Here is a 16,889-nt window from a genome sequence, read left to right as displayed (position 1 = left end):
TCTCTGTAATATGTAGGGGGAAAGAATTATTATTGCCATTTTGTAGCTGAAGAAACCAAGTTTGACTTCAGTCAGTCTATCAATGAGCATTTATTAAATGCTTCCTCTGTGACAGAGACTCTGCTCTGTCCACCCGAATTAATGCAAAGACTGAATTAAAGAATTAGGGATTTTTTAAAAGTACTGAAATAAGTAGCTTAATTAAATGGGGAACCCAATTTACTACAAAGATGTAGATACATACATCAGTTGGTTAGCGCATCTCAGCAGTAGTTTCCAAACAAGGTAGCTCTCAGCATAGTGCCCTGCTTTGTGGTAACTGGTCCTTAATAAATGTATATTGAATGTTCTAATTAATGAAGTTAAATATATATACATATATGTGTGTGTGTGTGTGTGTGTGTGTATTTAGAGAGAGAGAGAGAATTGTGAACAGGTCTAAATCATGGTAACAAATTCTGTAACACAGAATAATGTTATATAAATTCTCTGACACAGAGTAGTCTAGGGGCATCACCAGGTAGGTGTTCCTGGGAGTACTGGAACCCACTGTAAATTACAGGAAGGGAAGAAGGTGTTTTCCCTCTACCAATAGACCATCCACCTCTATCCTCCTCAATAAAGAAACTCCATGAGTTGCTGTGGCTAAAGTAACTTTATGCCAGACTTCTCTGAAGCCTAGAAGAGGGCCTCCCCTTGTAATCTAATCTTTTCCAACTTGGCTTAGTGCTTGCCAGAGCTTGTGCTATACTGTTAGATCTTTCAAGGGTTCAGCCACTTCCATGCTCCAGGGAGGCACTGAAGAAACAATTGCTCTTGAGTACCCAAAGAATCCTCCTGTGCTTTCCTCAACAAGCAGTCATCTAACCTTTGCTTGAAGACCTCTAGTACCAAGAACATGTACCATAATTTTTTTTGAAAGGTGTGGCTCTGTGAATGGAAGAGTTGTCAGACTGTGGTCTTTTTGTCCAGTGGACATGGGGAGTTATAAAGGGATTATATAAAAACAAAAAGCACAAATTAAAAAAAATGAGGAGAAATTCACACCTAAGGTTCATTCCAGTTTGGATAGCTTCAGTTTTTAGGACATTTTTCCTATCAAACCCAAATTTGCCTCCTTGTAACTAAGGTCTGTCCCCTCGGGCCAAGCAGAGCAAATCTAATCCCTCTTCTTCCAGAGACACCTTCATATAGCTGTTGAAAGACAGCTGTCCTCTTTCCTCAGAGTCTCCTCTTCTGCAGGCTGATTACCCCTAGTTCCTTTTGTGGATCTTCATATTGCATAATCTTGAGGGTCTTCTGAACTGAATATAATTCCTTCACACTATCATTGGTCCTGGACAATGCATCTCTCATAATGCAGCCTTAGATTGCCTTTGCTTTCTTTTGTCCCCCCAATAGATAGTAATTTATCTTTTCAATTACATGTAAAGACAATTTTAACATTCATTTTTATGTAAAATTTTGAGTTCCAAGTTTTCTCCCTCCTTCCTTCTTCTTCCCCCTCCATAAGACCTACCTTAGCTTTCATATCATGATGTCGAGTCATTCACCTTGAATTTGGAGTCCACTAACACACCAAGATCTTCCAGTTAACAATGCTCTCTGGTCCCAATGCTTCCATCTTGTACTTGTGAAGGCTTTTGCATTTAAACTAAATAAATATTAAATAAAAATTTAAATTAAATGAAATAAAACCTTTATCCTTTTTACATTTCATTTTACTAGATTCTTTCCAAACGCTCCAGCCTATTAGTACTTTTTTTTTTTGGATCCTGCCAATGTCAGTCAAGAAGCATTTATGTGTTTATTATGTTTTAGGCACTTTGCTAAGTGCTGGAGAGACAAGGAAAGGTAAAAACATAATCTCTGTCCCCAGTGTTAGCTATCTCTCAGCTTTGGGTGATGTACAAATTTGATAAGCTCAAGTCCTTTTCTCAAGAGTCAGTGCTAAAAATGTTTAGCATCACAGATCTCTGAAGCATGGAAAGACCTCCACCCAAGCTGCCTAAAGCCCCAGCCTGGATACACAAGACTTAATTTGAAAGGAAACAGAGCATTCTCTTAATTTTTTCCCTCAATAAAGACATTACAGCCATAAGATTTTTACTCAAAAGGGAAGGCACCTGAGGAATTCTCAACCCCCCATGGCCCTTTAGCTTAGTTCCCCAGTTGCACATGCAGAAACCATGGCAGATTTCCAGGGGTCTAGCCTCAATATCAAACTGTTAACACCAACAATATAAATGGCTCCCTGAGACTTAAATGAGTTCGCTAAAGATTGTGGTTGCCTTCTATGACAACCTCACTTGTACTTTCCTACCTTGAAATTTCTTCTGCCCCGCTTTTCCTCTGTGGAGCTAACAGGGTACTGTGATTGCCCCCCTGCTGGTCTCTCCCCTCTCTGATCCCTTCTGCACACCGCTGTCGGGCTCTTTAAAAGCCCTGTTCTTGTTTCATCACTTCCCTACCTAGAAGTCTCTCAGAGTTCTCATTATTCTCATTGCTCTCATTGCCTAAGGGATTAAGTCCAGACTTTGTATATCAAAGCCTGGCATTCAAGACCTTTCACGGTTTGTTCCCAATATTCCTTTATAACCTCATCTCCCACCTACTGCTTAACACACAGTCTCTCTAATCAAGCTGTCCTATCTACTCTCCCTAAAACGTTCCTCTGCTTCATTCCCCTTTGCACCCATCCAAATTATACCCACACCTCAAAGGCTAGCTGAAGTCTGACCTTGATAGGCAGTATGCTAGGTTTAAAAGGGCCTGGGTTTGAATTGTGGCCCTGCCACAATTGATACAGTTGATACAGTGTTGGGCCTGGAGTTAGGGAGGCCTGAGTCCATATCTGGCCTCAAACACTGTGTGATCCTGGGCAAGTCATGTAACCATTAATTGCCTCAGTTTTCTCGACTGTAAAATGAGGGAAATAATAACAGCCATCTCCTAGACCTGTTGTGAGGATCAGATATGACAATATTTACAAGGCACTTAGCACAGTGCTTGCCACATAATAAGGTAGGTGCACAATAAATGTGTATTCCCATCCATCCATTCTTCCTTCCTTTACCTTGCACAAGTCACTCTTTTCATTGGGCCTCATCTCCCCATGGAGAGGGTTGTTCAGTCATGTCTATTGTCATGGCCCCATTTGAGGTTTTCTTGGCAGAGACAATGGAGTGATTTGCCACATCCCTCTCCAGCTCATTTTACAAATGAAGAACAAGATTAAATGACTTGTCCAGGATCCCACAGCTAGCAAGTGTCTGAGGCCAGATTTGAACTCATGAAGATGAACCTTTCTGACATCAGACTCAGCATTCTATCCACCCAGCTGCCCGACCTCCCTGTACCCTCCAGCTCTGAATCTCTGATCCAGTGATCCTTTGATCGATCGATTGACCTCTTCCCTGAAATCTTTTCCCCATCACTCCCTTTTGCACTGTTTGCAACTCTTCTTCTGTTCCTGTAATGCATTTGCTTTATTTTTGTTTCCTTGAGATAAACCTCTCTTCTGTTGCTAGATCAAAAGGTAGGACTTTGCCTTTGTGTCCTGCCAAGTTCTCAGAGCAGGAGAAGCTTTGTACACATTTGTTGGGTGGATTTTATTGTTCTAAGAGGGGTTTTGGGGTTTGTTTGTTGTACCAGGAGCGAGCGAGACACACCACGGAGTATAAGTTTTAAGTGGAGAATTTATTAGCCGGCGGCCATTGGGGTACTGCACCACAAATCAATGGCAATGTGTTGAAGCGAAAGGGTAGTTTATATAGAGCATTTACATGCCAAGTCACAGGGTGGTCTGGGGGTACAGGAACAAAGGTCCTGGCTGATCAAAGATTCAGTCAGGTTATCATACTAGTGGGATAATCTCATTTACATTCCTTGGTGGAGTCATGGAGCCCCAGGGATATCTGCTAGAAAGGGTCTGCCAGGTTATCCTTCAGTGGGATGGTCCTATCTATTGACATTCCTTGGTGGAGTCATGGAGTCCCAGGGGTTTGCTAAATGCCAAAGATACCTGAGTCCATTCTTTCTGGGGGTGCTTGTCAGTAGCTAGGGGTTTCTCAGGGGTTCCTAATTTTCCTTGTATTACAGTTTTTTATCAGTTTTATCGATGCTGTGGAAAAAAAGTGTGTGAAAGAGCCAGAGAGAAATAATCATAGGTCACATTTACCTATCAGTGTCAATAAATGAGAAAGTGAGCCAGGTTTTTCTCAAATCCAATTTAAGACAGATAGTGGAAAGAAAATTCCAAGTAAATGGTAAGCAATGTTTATGTCCTAGTCAGGTAAAAGGTTTCATATCTGATCAACCCAAAGAATTTTTTTTCTTTAGGTTTTTTTTAGAGAACTTCTAATTGTCTAAAGCCATTTTTAAGTTCTGAAGGGCAAAGTAGTATACAGTTTGTCTCAAAAATCCCATAGTTAAGCTCTTTTATAGTAACTAATGTGAATTAGGTTTGGAATTCATTTTTTAAAGAGCTCCACTGAGATTTACTTTTGGGAAAAAAGAAAAACCCGAAGCAGGTTGAATACCAAGCTTGGTGTCCTCCTGTCTTCCTCAACTAGAGTGATCTTATTTTAGAGCAGGATTTAGAAGTATAGCAGTGAGCTCAATTCTTGGTTCCTGGTGTAAAAAAACTCCCCATGGGATGAATTACAACAAATACCAATTTTTTTCTGAGAAGGTAGAATGAATCAAAGTATTCTGTGACCTTGGATCAATATGAAAGGACATGACAACTTTTAAAAGTTATTCCAATATAAATACAAGAATCATGTTAACTGCCCTGGGCACTGAAGTTTGGAAAGTTGCAGTGTTAATGAGAACACTTATGGGTCAGAAGAATTTGGAATTGATAGCCCCTCCATCTTGGTCTTATGTAGTATTACTTATGTGGGATGTGAAACATGTGACACTGGACCATTGAGCATAGAGCAAATATAGGCTTTGCCCTTATGATTAAGATTAGGTTTTTTTTTTTAATCTGATTAGATAACTAGATTAGAAAGGGATGAAGTTGAATTGGAAATTATGCCTCAAGACAGGTTGCTAAGCCAGAGCCTTGGAGGGGTCTCTCTTTTTTCTTGTGGATCTGTGTCTTCTATTGGAGAAATAAATTTGAATCTACCCAAGCAGACATATCTTCTACAGATGTGTTCTGTAATGAGTGAGTGCTCAATACATTTTTGCTAGTTTGATAGGCTATCATTTTTTCCTTCCCTACTTACTAATTCTGTCATTTTTGTTTTTAATCTGGGACAGTTAACTCTATTGTCTCATGTAGTTTTCATTTATTATTTCTCAAAATATAGCTCTGAAAAAACTTTTATGAAGCCCATTGGAATTCAAATGGAGCTACTTGTCTATGCCTTTAAACCCAAAACATTCTGGCTCTCACTGGCCAATAATGGGCCTCAGCCCAAACCTCACTTGCTCGTTGTTTGGGTTTTGATGGCTCAGAGTAAATGTAAATAGCAGTTGTTTCTGTTCTGGCCAGAAAGTCTGAGGGTCTTCCCCTCCTCGATTGATTCTTTTGTGAAGGCAAACTAGGGCATCTTTTACCTCGATTCTTACCTAAGCCTTTAATCACTACATGGATGTTGCCTCAGACAAACTGAGACCTAAGAAAGATCTTAGCTTAAAAAGACCAAGGTCTCCCACTGCTTTCCTTGGCCATAGCTAGTCATCATGACCCATATCTTTCCACTGGACTATAAAGACTCTGGTGGAGAGAGTGGGGCTGATGACTTTGCCCCTCTCTTAAATCCACTTCACTTGCAAGTCAAGACATCACCATCCTGATGCCATTGGTCCTCTTCTGAAAGGAACAGCAAGCAGCCTCTGAATGAGCAAGTCTCAGTCAGTCCTGCTTGAGAACATGAGTATCAGTAGTGATCATTTACACAGTGTCAATAACTAAATTTAAAGACTAGAGCAAAGAGCTGACATATATATCATGTGTTCTGTGTAACTTCAGCTATGAGAGACTAGTAAGCGGGAATCGTATTAGGTATATGTTATAATTAGGTATATGTGGTCTATGTTAGAGCTCAAAGAAAATTAGGCAGCAAAAATGAGAGACAAACCTTCAGCATGAGATTAAATTCCATAAGTTGACCAAGATTCAAAGCCTTTTAGCTTAGATGAGTTTACAGAAATACTTAGTGTTTACTTTCTACTATCTGTCTTCATACTGGGCTTGAGAGAAATCTCTTGAGTCACTTTCTCATTTGTTGAAACTGCTATGTAAATGTGACCTATGATTACTTCTCTCTGGCTCTTTCACACATATTCTCTTCAGCATCAATAAAATTGTAAATTGTGAGAACCCCTTCAGTACAGATGGCATCCTGAAGATGCAGATGGGCTTTTGATGCCACCGACTCCCAAAGATTTCTCCAGCTGCTTTCTTGTCTGAGAGTTTTGTGTGTGTGTATGTGTTTTGTTGGGGTTTTTTTAAACTTTGTTAAATGAAAAACAGCTGAACTTTGGTTGCTGGCCTTCTTTTGAAATTTGATAAAAAGAAAACTTCACTCCTATGCCAAGGTTGTGTGTAGTACAGATCTGAGAAAGAACTCTCCTTTCTTTTTTCTTTTTTATAACCAAGTTGTAATCTTTTCAAATGACATATTTTAATGCAACCATGTAAATTGCCATAGGCCTCAGGCAAAAGTGGCCACAGCCTATGAGAATTTCAGTAAGTTTTACCTGCCTTTCTATTAATTCTTTTACCCATGAGATTTTATGTCTGCAAGTTTGGCTGGCTTAAAATCATGTACATTGCTTGATTAAAGGGCAAGTAGGGATGGACAAGTTAAAATAGGAAATTTTCAGTTTCTGGGTGTTTTCTACTCTCTTTACAAAGCTTCCTTAATAATTGTTACCTTAAACCTCTCACTATAATTTCTGTTAATGGCACAGTCATCCTCCCAGTGACCCTAGCTCCTTTGTGAGCCCTTCCTTTACCTCATCCCACACATCCTGTCAACTGCCAAGTTCTGTCAGCTCTGCCTCCCTTGTCTTTCTCACATCTGTCCCTTCCTCTCAATTCCCTTGGCAACTAACCCAGGGCAGGCCCTCATCCCTTCTTAGCTAGACTATTGCCTTAACCTCCTAACTGTCTTCTTGTCTACATTCTGTCCCCTCTGCCATCCATCTTTTATATAGCTTCTTTCCCAAAGCGAACCATTCCCTCCCCACCACCCCATGGTATACAGCTTTTAGCATCACACTTTAAGAAAAACACTGATAAAATGAAAGGCAGCCTTAATAGTAAAGAGCCTAAAGTCCAAACCACAAAGATCAGTTGAACAAACAGGATATATTTACCCTGGAGAAAAGGGGGAGGGTCGAGGGGGAGATGGAGGACTGAGAATATTAGTATTTGAAAGGCTGTCTTATGGAAAAAGGTTAGATTTATTATGTTTAGCATGGTAAAATTAGGCACCATGGGTAGAAATTGCAAATGGGCATATTTGGGCTTGATTTAAGGAAAAACTTCCTAATAACTGGAGTTATCCAATAGTAAAGTCATTCTCTACTGGAGCTCTTTAAGCAAGGTTTGGGTGACCACTTGAGTATATTGTAGTACGGTTTATTTATAGTATGGGCTGAATTAAATGGCCTCTGGAGTTGCTTCCAAATCAGAAATTCCGAGTTCCCCCTCACTGGGCCTTGTACCTAGACCTGTCCTTTGTATTTAGTGTTACAGGATTTAGAGCTGCCGGTCATCTCAGGGATCAGTCTAAATCTCCCATTTTGGAGGGAATCAGAGAATCAAGGAAGTTGTGACTTGTTCAACGTCATGCAGTTAATAAGTAATAAAGTCTCTTGATTCCAAATAAAGTTTTCTTTCCATCATGCTAGCATGCCTTCTGGTTTTATTTCCAGATCCCTTTTTTCGTAGTTATGAAATTATATCTTTTCCTTTCTACTAGACTGTAAATTTTTCCAGGAGATCTGTGTTGTATGTCTTTTTGTGGCCAGCCCCCTGCCCCAAGCTCCTAGCACAGTGCCTTGCTTTATAGTAACTGGTCCTTAATAAATGCTTATTGCATGTCCTAATTAATAAAGTCAAAGAAATATATACAGAGAGAAGCATGAACAGGTCTAAATTATGGTAACAAATTCTGTGGTTTAAGACATTTTGTCTTGTTTGCTGAGAACTGTTGATTTTGCTGTCATTTAATGCAGCATAAAATATATAGTAGGATATTACTCAATAGACATTAATGGATAAAGAAGCTGAGGAAAACTAGAATTTGTTTGTTAGCCTACTTTAATCTTTTGTCTTGTCTTTCAGTTGTGGACACAAATGACCGATTTCTACGAAAAATAACCGTTGGGCAGGCTAAGACAGAAAAAGGACTTTTTCGTCAGGTAGGTAAATTTACAGCTAAGGAAAGGGTTCTTCTTTGGTTTGAAGTGGTTAAACTGAGTTAAGCTTCTTTGCCTTTTTCTTCACCCACAATGACTAGCTAATTACCTCTCCTGCTATTCTATTCAACTGGGTTTTGGGAAGGTCCCTATGACATCCAGTCTGGAAGTGTATCCAGCAGTCTTTCTTGGAAAGGACAGGTCCATGATTCCTTGGAATATTAATTCTTAATGGTTTTATTAGCAAATAATAGCTCATGTAAAGCTGTGTGACTATAGATTACTAAAAGAACCAAATGAAAAAATTAACAAGCCACCTTTGTAGTATAATAACACTCAACAGATAAATACAGTGGGGTTCTAAATTTTTTAGCATATCCAAGAGCCATTTCTAATTCTTTGCATAGTTTGAAAAATGTAACTAGCTGTTAAAAACCTATTTGATGGAAATAAAAGTCTGTTAATAAGTCATCAACTAAAAGTGAAATGATGACTGTTTTTAACTTTGGTTTAGTAAATCACTCATTCATGTTTGACCTTTGATACTTGGGTGCTGACTTTTGAATTTTTATTATTTTAGAAGGAATCTTCACTTGATAATCATAATTTTTAAGGTGAATGTTCACACACACACACAGTTCAAGGTTATAATTGTTTCTTACATAGACATATGTAATGTGAATGACTCAGAGAAGGTCAACAATGTGACTAAAATAGAAATCCACAATGAAATCCTGATAGGAATTAATTTAAAAAGTGCTCAGTTTTTCCCTGCTTCTTGCAGGGAATGGATGGCATCACTTTTTTTTGCTATGATTTTTTCTTGGGTATAATTTCTCAGAGTTTCAGCTTATGGCTGAAGGATCACACCTTCCTTGGATATTGGGGAAAAGATGAGTAGGGTTAGCATATTATCAAAAGAATACTCCTAGAGGATATGGAACTACTCATTTTCACCTTTATTTCCTCACTACCCAATCATTGTTACAGCTTCATCCGTCATTGGTACTTAATACTCATTGAATTGAATGCTTTTGACCAAAAGAACTTTTATAGTGTGTCTAAACCATCAAAGGAGACCTCAGAAGTCTCCCCAATGTCCTTGAAGTCTCTTTGTCCTTCCATTTCTTTCTGGCTTGCTTTAAGAGCACAGTCATAAGAGGAGAGAACGTCATGTGGGCTGTTAGAAGTGAAATCGTTCATCTCATCTTAAGCGCTGTAAAGTTTAGAGATTTTGTGCAATCTGCAAAATTAATTGATTCTGTGAACTTTTCAGCTAATGAAATTTAGCTAATCCAAAAGGTTTTTCCATTACTTCCTAATCAGGACCATAGTCTTGGAAACAGATGTGAAAATCCAATGAGCTAGGGAAAAAAAACAGTCTCCACAAAATTTCTGGGATCAGAAGAAATGAATTCACAAATGTTCTTCTGTTGGTTGTGGCAGGCGGAGGGGAGGGTTGTTTTGATGAATTTCTACCTCTTTTCTCTTTTTTTTTTTTTTTTTTTGCTAGTGAGGCAAATACAATCTTCTTGATTGATAGATTAAGTGCAAAGGAGAAAGAAAATAGGGAAGGGAATAAGCATTTATATAGTACCTGCTGTGCACCAGGAACTGTGCTAAGTGCTTTGTGAAGATTATCTCATTTGAATTCATTAATGTTATTCTGTTGTGGGGTGGTTTGGTTTTGTTTTGTTTTCATAAATGCCTACCCGTTTTCTGTTCTTTACCTTTTTTGCTTGGGAGGCGAATCTTCTTGACTAATAAACTACACGCAAAGGAGAAAAGAAATAGGGAAGAGAATGAGCATTTATAGAGTGCCTACTATGTGCCAGGCACTGTACTGATTGCTTTACAAATACTAATCTCATTTCAAGAGGAAAGGCAGAAAATAGGATAGGGAAAGGAAACCTTGGCAGTGTTTTCCAAGACACAGTAAGTGATTAATTAACATTTGTTAAATGGATAAGTGAGATACTGAACAAAAGGACAGGCAAAGAATGCATGCATACTTGATTTTTATTCTTATGGCCCAGTATAGACTTTTTTCTTAAGAACACCATGGAAAGCCACCTCTGTGATTAAAAAATTTTTTTGCTTTATCTACTTCAGGCCCAGTTTGACATTGCTGTCGCAAGTGAGATTATGGCTGTTTTGGCACTAACGGATAGCCTGGAAGATATGAAAAACCGTCTGGGGAGAATGGTGGTGGCCAGTGACAAAAAAGGACAACCTGTAACTGCAGATGATTTGGTAGGTATATACATGGAGACAAAGGTCAAACCCATGCTTTGAAACTTTTTACTTTGGTTTCCTAAAAAGAGTGGAGACTTTCCTGCTTCTGTAAATTTGCACTTTTGAAGTTCAATGAATGAACAGAAGTACTTGCATAATTGAGGATTTAAATGGCGATATATCCTCTGTTTCTCCCCCATAAGCTGTGCTTTTTCATATAGATAAGAAAATAACTACAAATATTGGGCTTTATCTTCCACTTTGAAACAGGACGGTTGCTAGCCTTGTGTCTTAAAAAGAATGGAGAGAAAAAAATCTTTTAAAGAATTCCTTCCTTTCCAGCGTAGTATCCTTTGACCATCCATTGTGAGCTCCCTCTTCTTCCCAATTCTGTAAAGTTCCCTTGACCTCCACTTCCTTTCTCTCAGTCTTTGAGAATGAAGTTGTCTTCCTCCTCTCCTCACCAAGGGCCTGATTTCCTTCCTCTCTGATTTTCTTGACCTTGACTCTGATCCCTCCCTTTCTCCTAATCTTCAAACTCTATCCACTGGCTTCTTCCCTGCTGCCTGCAAATGTGCCCACATTTCTCACATCCTTTAAAAAACCTTTACTTGACCTAGCCATTCCTTCATGCATATTTGATTTTTATTCTTATGGCCCAGTATAGACCTTTTTTCTTTTAAGAACAACATGGAAAGGTACCTCTGTGATTAAAAATTTTTTTGCTTCATCTACTTCAGGCCCATTTTGACATTACTGTCACAAGCTTACATCTTTTCTTTTATCTTTTCTCATCTAAATTCTAAAAAAAAAGCAAGCTATGCCTCCACTTTCTTCGTTGTTGTTGTCTAGTCACATCGGACTCCTTTTGTCCCCTTTGGAGGTCTTCTTGACAAAGATATGGAGTGCTTTGCCATTTCCTTCTCTAGTTCATTTTACACATGAGGATATTTTGGCAAACAGGGTTAAATGACTGCCCAGGTCTGAGGCTAGATTTGAACTCAGGAAGAGGAGTCCTCCTGACTCCAGGCCCAGTGACCACCTAGTTACCCCTACTGATCTATTATAGAGTAATACTGATGATCCCTTACTACAGCCTTTGACACTGCAGATTACTCTCTTCTTGATTCTCTCTCTAGGTTTTTTGAACTCTACTCTCTCCTGGTTCTCCTCCTTCCAGTCTGACCACTCCTTCTTTTGCTGTATCATCAACCAGGTCATACCCATTAACTATGAATTTCCCACAAGGCTTTGTCCCATGCCCTCTTCTTTTCTCCCTTTATACCATTTCACTTAATGATCTCATCAGTTCCCAGGGACTGAATTATCGTCTCCGTGCTGATGATTCTCAGATCTACTTATTCATCTCTTTTGACCATCCAGCTTTGCATCTCCAGCTACCTATTAGACATTTCAAACTGTATGTCTTACAAATATCTCAAAACTGAACCCATCATCTTTTTCCCCAAACCCTCTCCTCTTCCAGACTTCCATCTTACTTTTGAGAGCCCCACCATCCTCCCAGTCCCCCGGCCTTGCTATCTAGGTTTCGTTTTTGCTCCTTGTTTCCATCTCCCACATCCATTCTGTTGCCAAGCTGTCAGTTGTAGTTGAATAGTCGCATCTCTTGTATATATGCCCTTCTGCATAGCCTGCTGGTAGGTCTGCCTTCCAAAGGTGTTTCCCTACTCCAACCTATTCTCCACTCCCTCCTCATTTCTACTTCTTATAATCCCCAATTCCTTTCAGTTTCCCACTCAAACACTACCTTCTACATGAGATCTTTCCTAATTCTGCACATGTATTAGTGCTTCTCCTCCACCATATTATATTAACTATGTCTACCTATCTGTAATATTTTCTTGTTTGTGTATGTGTTATTTCCCACTAGTGGAATATAACCTTGAGAGCAGGAATTTTTGTATCCCCAGCACCTGGCATATACTAGGCACATAACAGATTCTTGTTTAATTCTTTGTTTAATTCTTCAGATTAGACTAAAGGGAGGTAGAAGTAAGTAGCTTCTTGAGAAAAGGGGAGAAGAGGGTACTTATAATCATTACACAATCATTACATTCACTACAAATTGAGGGTAAGAACGGCCTTCTAGAAATAATCTCGACAAATGCAATATAGCATGCTATTTCTGCATTCTTTCCGTCTGTCAGCACCAGACATCAGTGTGTGCGAGGAGTCCTCAGTTATCTCTCTTCACACAAGCCTGCTTTCCCTAGGAGGATTAGATATGTTTGAAATATCAGTCTTGCATTAAAAAAAAAAGACGAGTGTAGACAGTCTTCCAGCATTATTGCTTCGTCCTTTTAGTGTCCTAGGAGGAAAGTGTTATGGTTGCCATTTTACAGTTGAGGAAACTGAGGTTGAGAGAGGCTCACTTACCCAGGGTCACACAGCTAGTCAGTGCCTAAGGTCAGGTCTTCCTGAGCTGCCCACCTGTCTCTGAAGAAAGGTGGGAATTTACAGAGGTGGAGGTAAGGAGGGAGAGTGTGCCAGGCATGGCGAGGAAGTTGGCAGAAGTGGGCTGCACTGTGGTAAGGTAATATCGAACAGCTGTAGGTGAAACGGGAGCAGGTCCTGGAGGGGCCAACTAGAAGTCAGAGCAAACAAAGATTCAGGTCCCAAGGGAAGGCAACAAGCAAAATGAACAATGACCATCCTTGGTGGGTAGAATCAGAAAGCCCTTGGTTCAAATCCTCTCTAAGACATATACCAGCTGTTTGACCTTAGGAACAGCTAAGTGGTACGGTGGATAGAGCCCCAGGCCTGGAATCAGGAAGACTTGAGTTCAAATCCAGTTTCAGACAGTTACTATTTATCTGCCTCAGTTTCCTGTAAAACAGATAATAATAGCACCTACCTCCCTACACATAGTAGGCAGCATGTAAGTGCTAGTTCTTATCATTTATGTTTCTTAGTTCTCAAAGTACCTTGTCTGTTTTTTTCATCCTCTTGGTTAAGAATTCTGTAGTGAGATTTTCATACAAAATTAAGTTTTCAGTAATGATAGTTACTTGCTTTCTGCAACTCTAAGGAAGAAAGAGTACTTCCAGGCATGTCTTTGTCATGGATTCTAAGATACTGGACATTAGGAAAAATGATTTACTAGAAGTGCATTACGGATCACCATAGCTAATGCCGGGAATTGTAGCCACAGAAGGTTTCATCCATTTTAATAAGGCAGTACTTATAATATTTGGGCTCCTATAAATTTTTAAGGAGCAGCATTTAAGAAACTTGTGTCACAGCTAAGTGAGCAGCTGATTGCCTACCATCTTACTTGGGGCGGTCCATCCAGTTGAGCATTAGTTCTTTCTTTAGTTTGCCCAGCTAATATGACACAGTTGCAGAGTGCAAGCAGGAATGATTGGCAGGAAATAAAACCATTACACCCCGTCCTGTAATGGAGACAGTGTTACCAGCTTGAGATTTTTCTCTCCTTAAACCTCAAGGGGACACCAAGGTGTGGAATGTCCTCGTCAAATGAGAATGCTTTTTTTCTCTTAATAAGTGTTATGTTGTAGAAATAAGTAATAGACGTTTGCTTATGTCACAGAATGGAATATTCTGCTATGAATGGTTACATGACAAGCTACTATTAATGGTTCTGAAAACTGTTACCAAAATTCTGTTTATCTAATCAATCTACTGTGTAATGTCAGTCACTAAAATTTTATTAAGCACCTACTATGTGCCAGACACTTCTAAGTGACAGGTATACAAAGGTAAAAGACAGTGTCTGTTCTCAGGGAGTTCACAGACTAATGAGGCAGTATTATAAATATGCCATAAACTGGATAAATAGGAAATAATTGAAGTAAATAATTGATGAAGACACTAGAATTAAGAGAAATTGGGAAAGGCTTCCTTCAGAAAGTAGGATTTTAGCTGAGACTTAAAGGAAGCCAGGAGGAGGCAACGATGAGGAAGAGCATTCCAAGGATGAAGGCAGCCAGTGAAAATACTTGGTCTGGAGAGGAAGTTCGAGGAACAGCAAAGAGGCCAGTGTCGGAAAATAAACTTTAGGAATATCTTTAAATGAATAGTCCAGTCTTTAGAAATAAGAATTGGCATGACATACAGACCTCTGCATTTGACAGACATCCAGTTTTTCTTTTTAATAATGGCTGTACTGTATAGCCCTAGGAGAGGGATCCTTTGGTAAAAGGACAAAGAAAGTAAATTATCCAGGCAGAGTGGTAACAGTAAAAGTTGTAAGGACACTGCATATATTCAACTCACTTGTCTGCCCAAATCCTTCAGTGTCTTCTTGTCTTCTGAATAAAGTTCAGACTCTCTAGCTAGACAACGAACTGACCCTTCAACATCTTTGCAGGTATATTTCATACAACTCTTCCCTTAGCTCCTTCCTCTCCACCCAACCCCTATCCCCATTTCTCCAGCTTACATGTAGTACTATTCCTTGTAGGTACTTTTCCTTCTGTCTACACCCTTTATATCGCCTGCCTGCCCCTTTTGAAATCTTGCTCATCCTTCAAGGTCCAGGTCACATTTGACCTCTCCATGAAGACTTTGGTTATTTCTTCCCTACCACCACTACCCTCTACCCCCTCAAAGTGAGAACTGATCTTTTCTCTTTCTAACCCTCTGTGGGATGTTGTCGCTCTTTGAAGCTTTAATGTATTTTATTCTGCAGTGCAATTAATGTGTAATGTATATTTATGTATAGAGAGGTTTAGTGGGTAAAGAGCTGATCCCAAAGACAGGCAGACCTGGATTCAAATCTTGCCTCTGATATATATTATATGACCCTATTGAAGTCATGTAACTACTCAGTGTTCTAGGCAACTCTCACACTGAGTTGCAGAAAAAAAGGCTGACCTGCATAGGTAAAGAGAAATTTCTTACTTGGGAATTCCCTTATACTAATGAAATAATAGGTCTAATCCCTGCATTTTGTGTATATTATGTTTTCTTTGATAGATTTTTAAGCTCCGTAGGAGTAGGGACTAATTATTATTGTATCTCCTGTAGCACCTAGCACAAAGGCTCTGTCATGGTAGCGTTTAGCAGTTGTCTAAGGAAGGAAACGCGTTTAAGCACTTATGGGTCCACGGCACTGTGCCAAGCATGAAGGATGCAGATCCAAGCAACAATAAAAACAAGATAATCCCTGTCCTCGAGTAGCTTACATTCTATGGGAATGGGAAAAGACATTATCCAAAAGGAAGCTGAAAAGCTAGGCTTGAAAAGAAACCACCCAGCACGGGGGAATGGTTTTAAAGGAGGAGCAGGAGGGGAATGAAGGCTGGCCTGCCCCCCTCCCCAAAATTCAGGCTCCAGTGGGAAGAGGAGAGGGCATTCCTTGGTAAGGGGTGTTCCAGGTTGAGAGAAGGCTGCCAGGGTGATTGGATGTTTCAGGCCCCAGGCACTGAGTGAAATTTCAGGATGAGAAAGCATGGTTTGGAAGTCTGGGAGCCAAGAACTGGGCCAAGAGGGGAATGGTGGGCTGAATGAGTGACTGACTTAGTGAATAATAACTGTGCAAATCCCACCTAGGAAGAATGGCAGGGGAGAGTGGCTATAGGGCTTGCTGGCTGTATTTACAGAATGGTTAATTTAAATAATCAGAATTTGACTTCAGACTAGTATCCACTTACACATTTTCAAGTGAGGATGGAGAGCCTAACCTTTATATCTGATTGCAATAAAATGAGCATAAAAATTTGATGTATGTGTAATTTCTTTTAGGGAGTGACTGGAGCTTTGACTGTTTTGATGAAGGATGCAATTAAGCCAACTCTGATGCAGACCTTAGAGGTGGGTTTTTTAGTGACTTTACAATTTTCACTACTCTCCTCCTTCTTATGCCTTTCCCTCCATCCCCCACTGAATCATGGGTACCCCTTATATCTGCAGTTATAAGTTTTCCCCACAATTATCATGAAGACACAGCAGTCAGTTTCTTTTCTGAGCCAAAGAAATGTAATCTCTCTCAATGTCAGCCACGTTGGCAAGGTTTCAGCTGATAATGGGCTATCAACAAAAGTAAAAAATCAAATCAGGGAATAACTTATACTCCAAGTGGTGACTGAAGGAGGCAAGCCATTTGCTGCAGTGCCAAATTTCTCTTTCAGTCCACTGTAACTTGGAGATCTTGTTTTCCTAACTAAACTAGTAAATAACTAGAAAATGGTTGTGGAATGATGGGCTTTCCACCAAATATCACTTTTATAGTTTATTTTTCTTTTTCTAAAGGGAATTAACCCTGAAATTGGCCTAACTGAACTTAA

The 16,889-nt window shown here is 39.6% G+C and overlaps 1 protein-coding gene across 1 annotated transcript in view; it reads left to right on the top strand.

Annotated features, from left to right (window-relative positions):
• MTHFD1L (methylenetetrahydrofolate dehydrogenase (NADP+ dependent) 1 like) overlaps positions 1 to 16,889 on the top strand; it is a 193,368-nt gene that overhangs the window by 70,230 nt on the left and 106,249 nt on the right. Inside the window, exons 17-19 of the mRNA XM_036769181.1 lie at positions 8,312 to 8,388; positions 10,498 to 10,638; positions 16,348 to 16,416. Of these exons, the coding sequence (XP_036625076.1) occupies positions 8,312 to 8,388; positions 10,498 to 10,638; positions 16,348 to 16,416 (287 nt within the window). The remainder of the gene's footprint in view (positions 1 to 8,311; positions 8,389 to 10,497; positions 10,639 to 16,347; positions 16,417 to 16,889) is intronic.

This window comes from Trichosurus vulpecula, chromosome 7 (genome assembly GCF_011100635.1).
Source record: "Trichosurus vulpecula isolate mTriVul1 chromosome 7, mTriVul1.pri, whole genome shotgun sequence".
NCBI classification, from domain to species: domain Eukaryota; kingdom Metazoa; phylum Chordata; class Mammalia; order Diprotodontia; family Phalangeridae; genus Trichosurus; species Trichosurus vulpecula.
The sequence above is the reverse complement of the archived record's forward strand: the minus strand, read 5'-3'. Positions and strand labels throughout refer to the sequence as shown.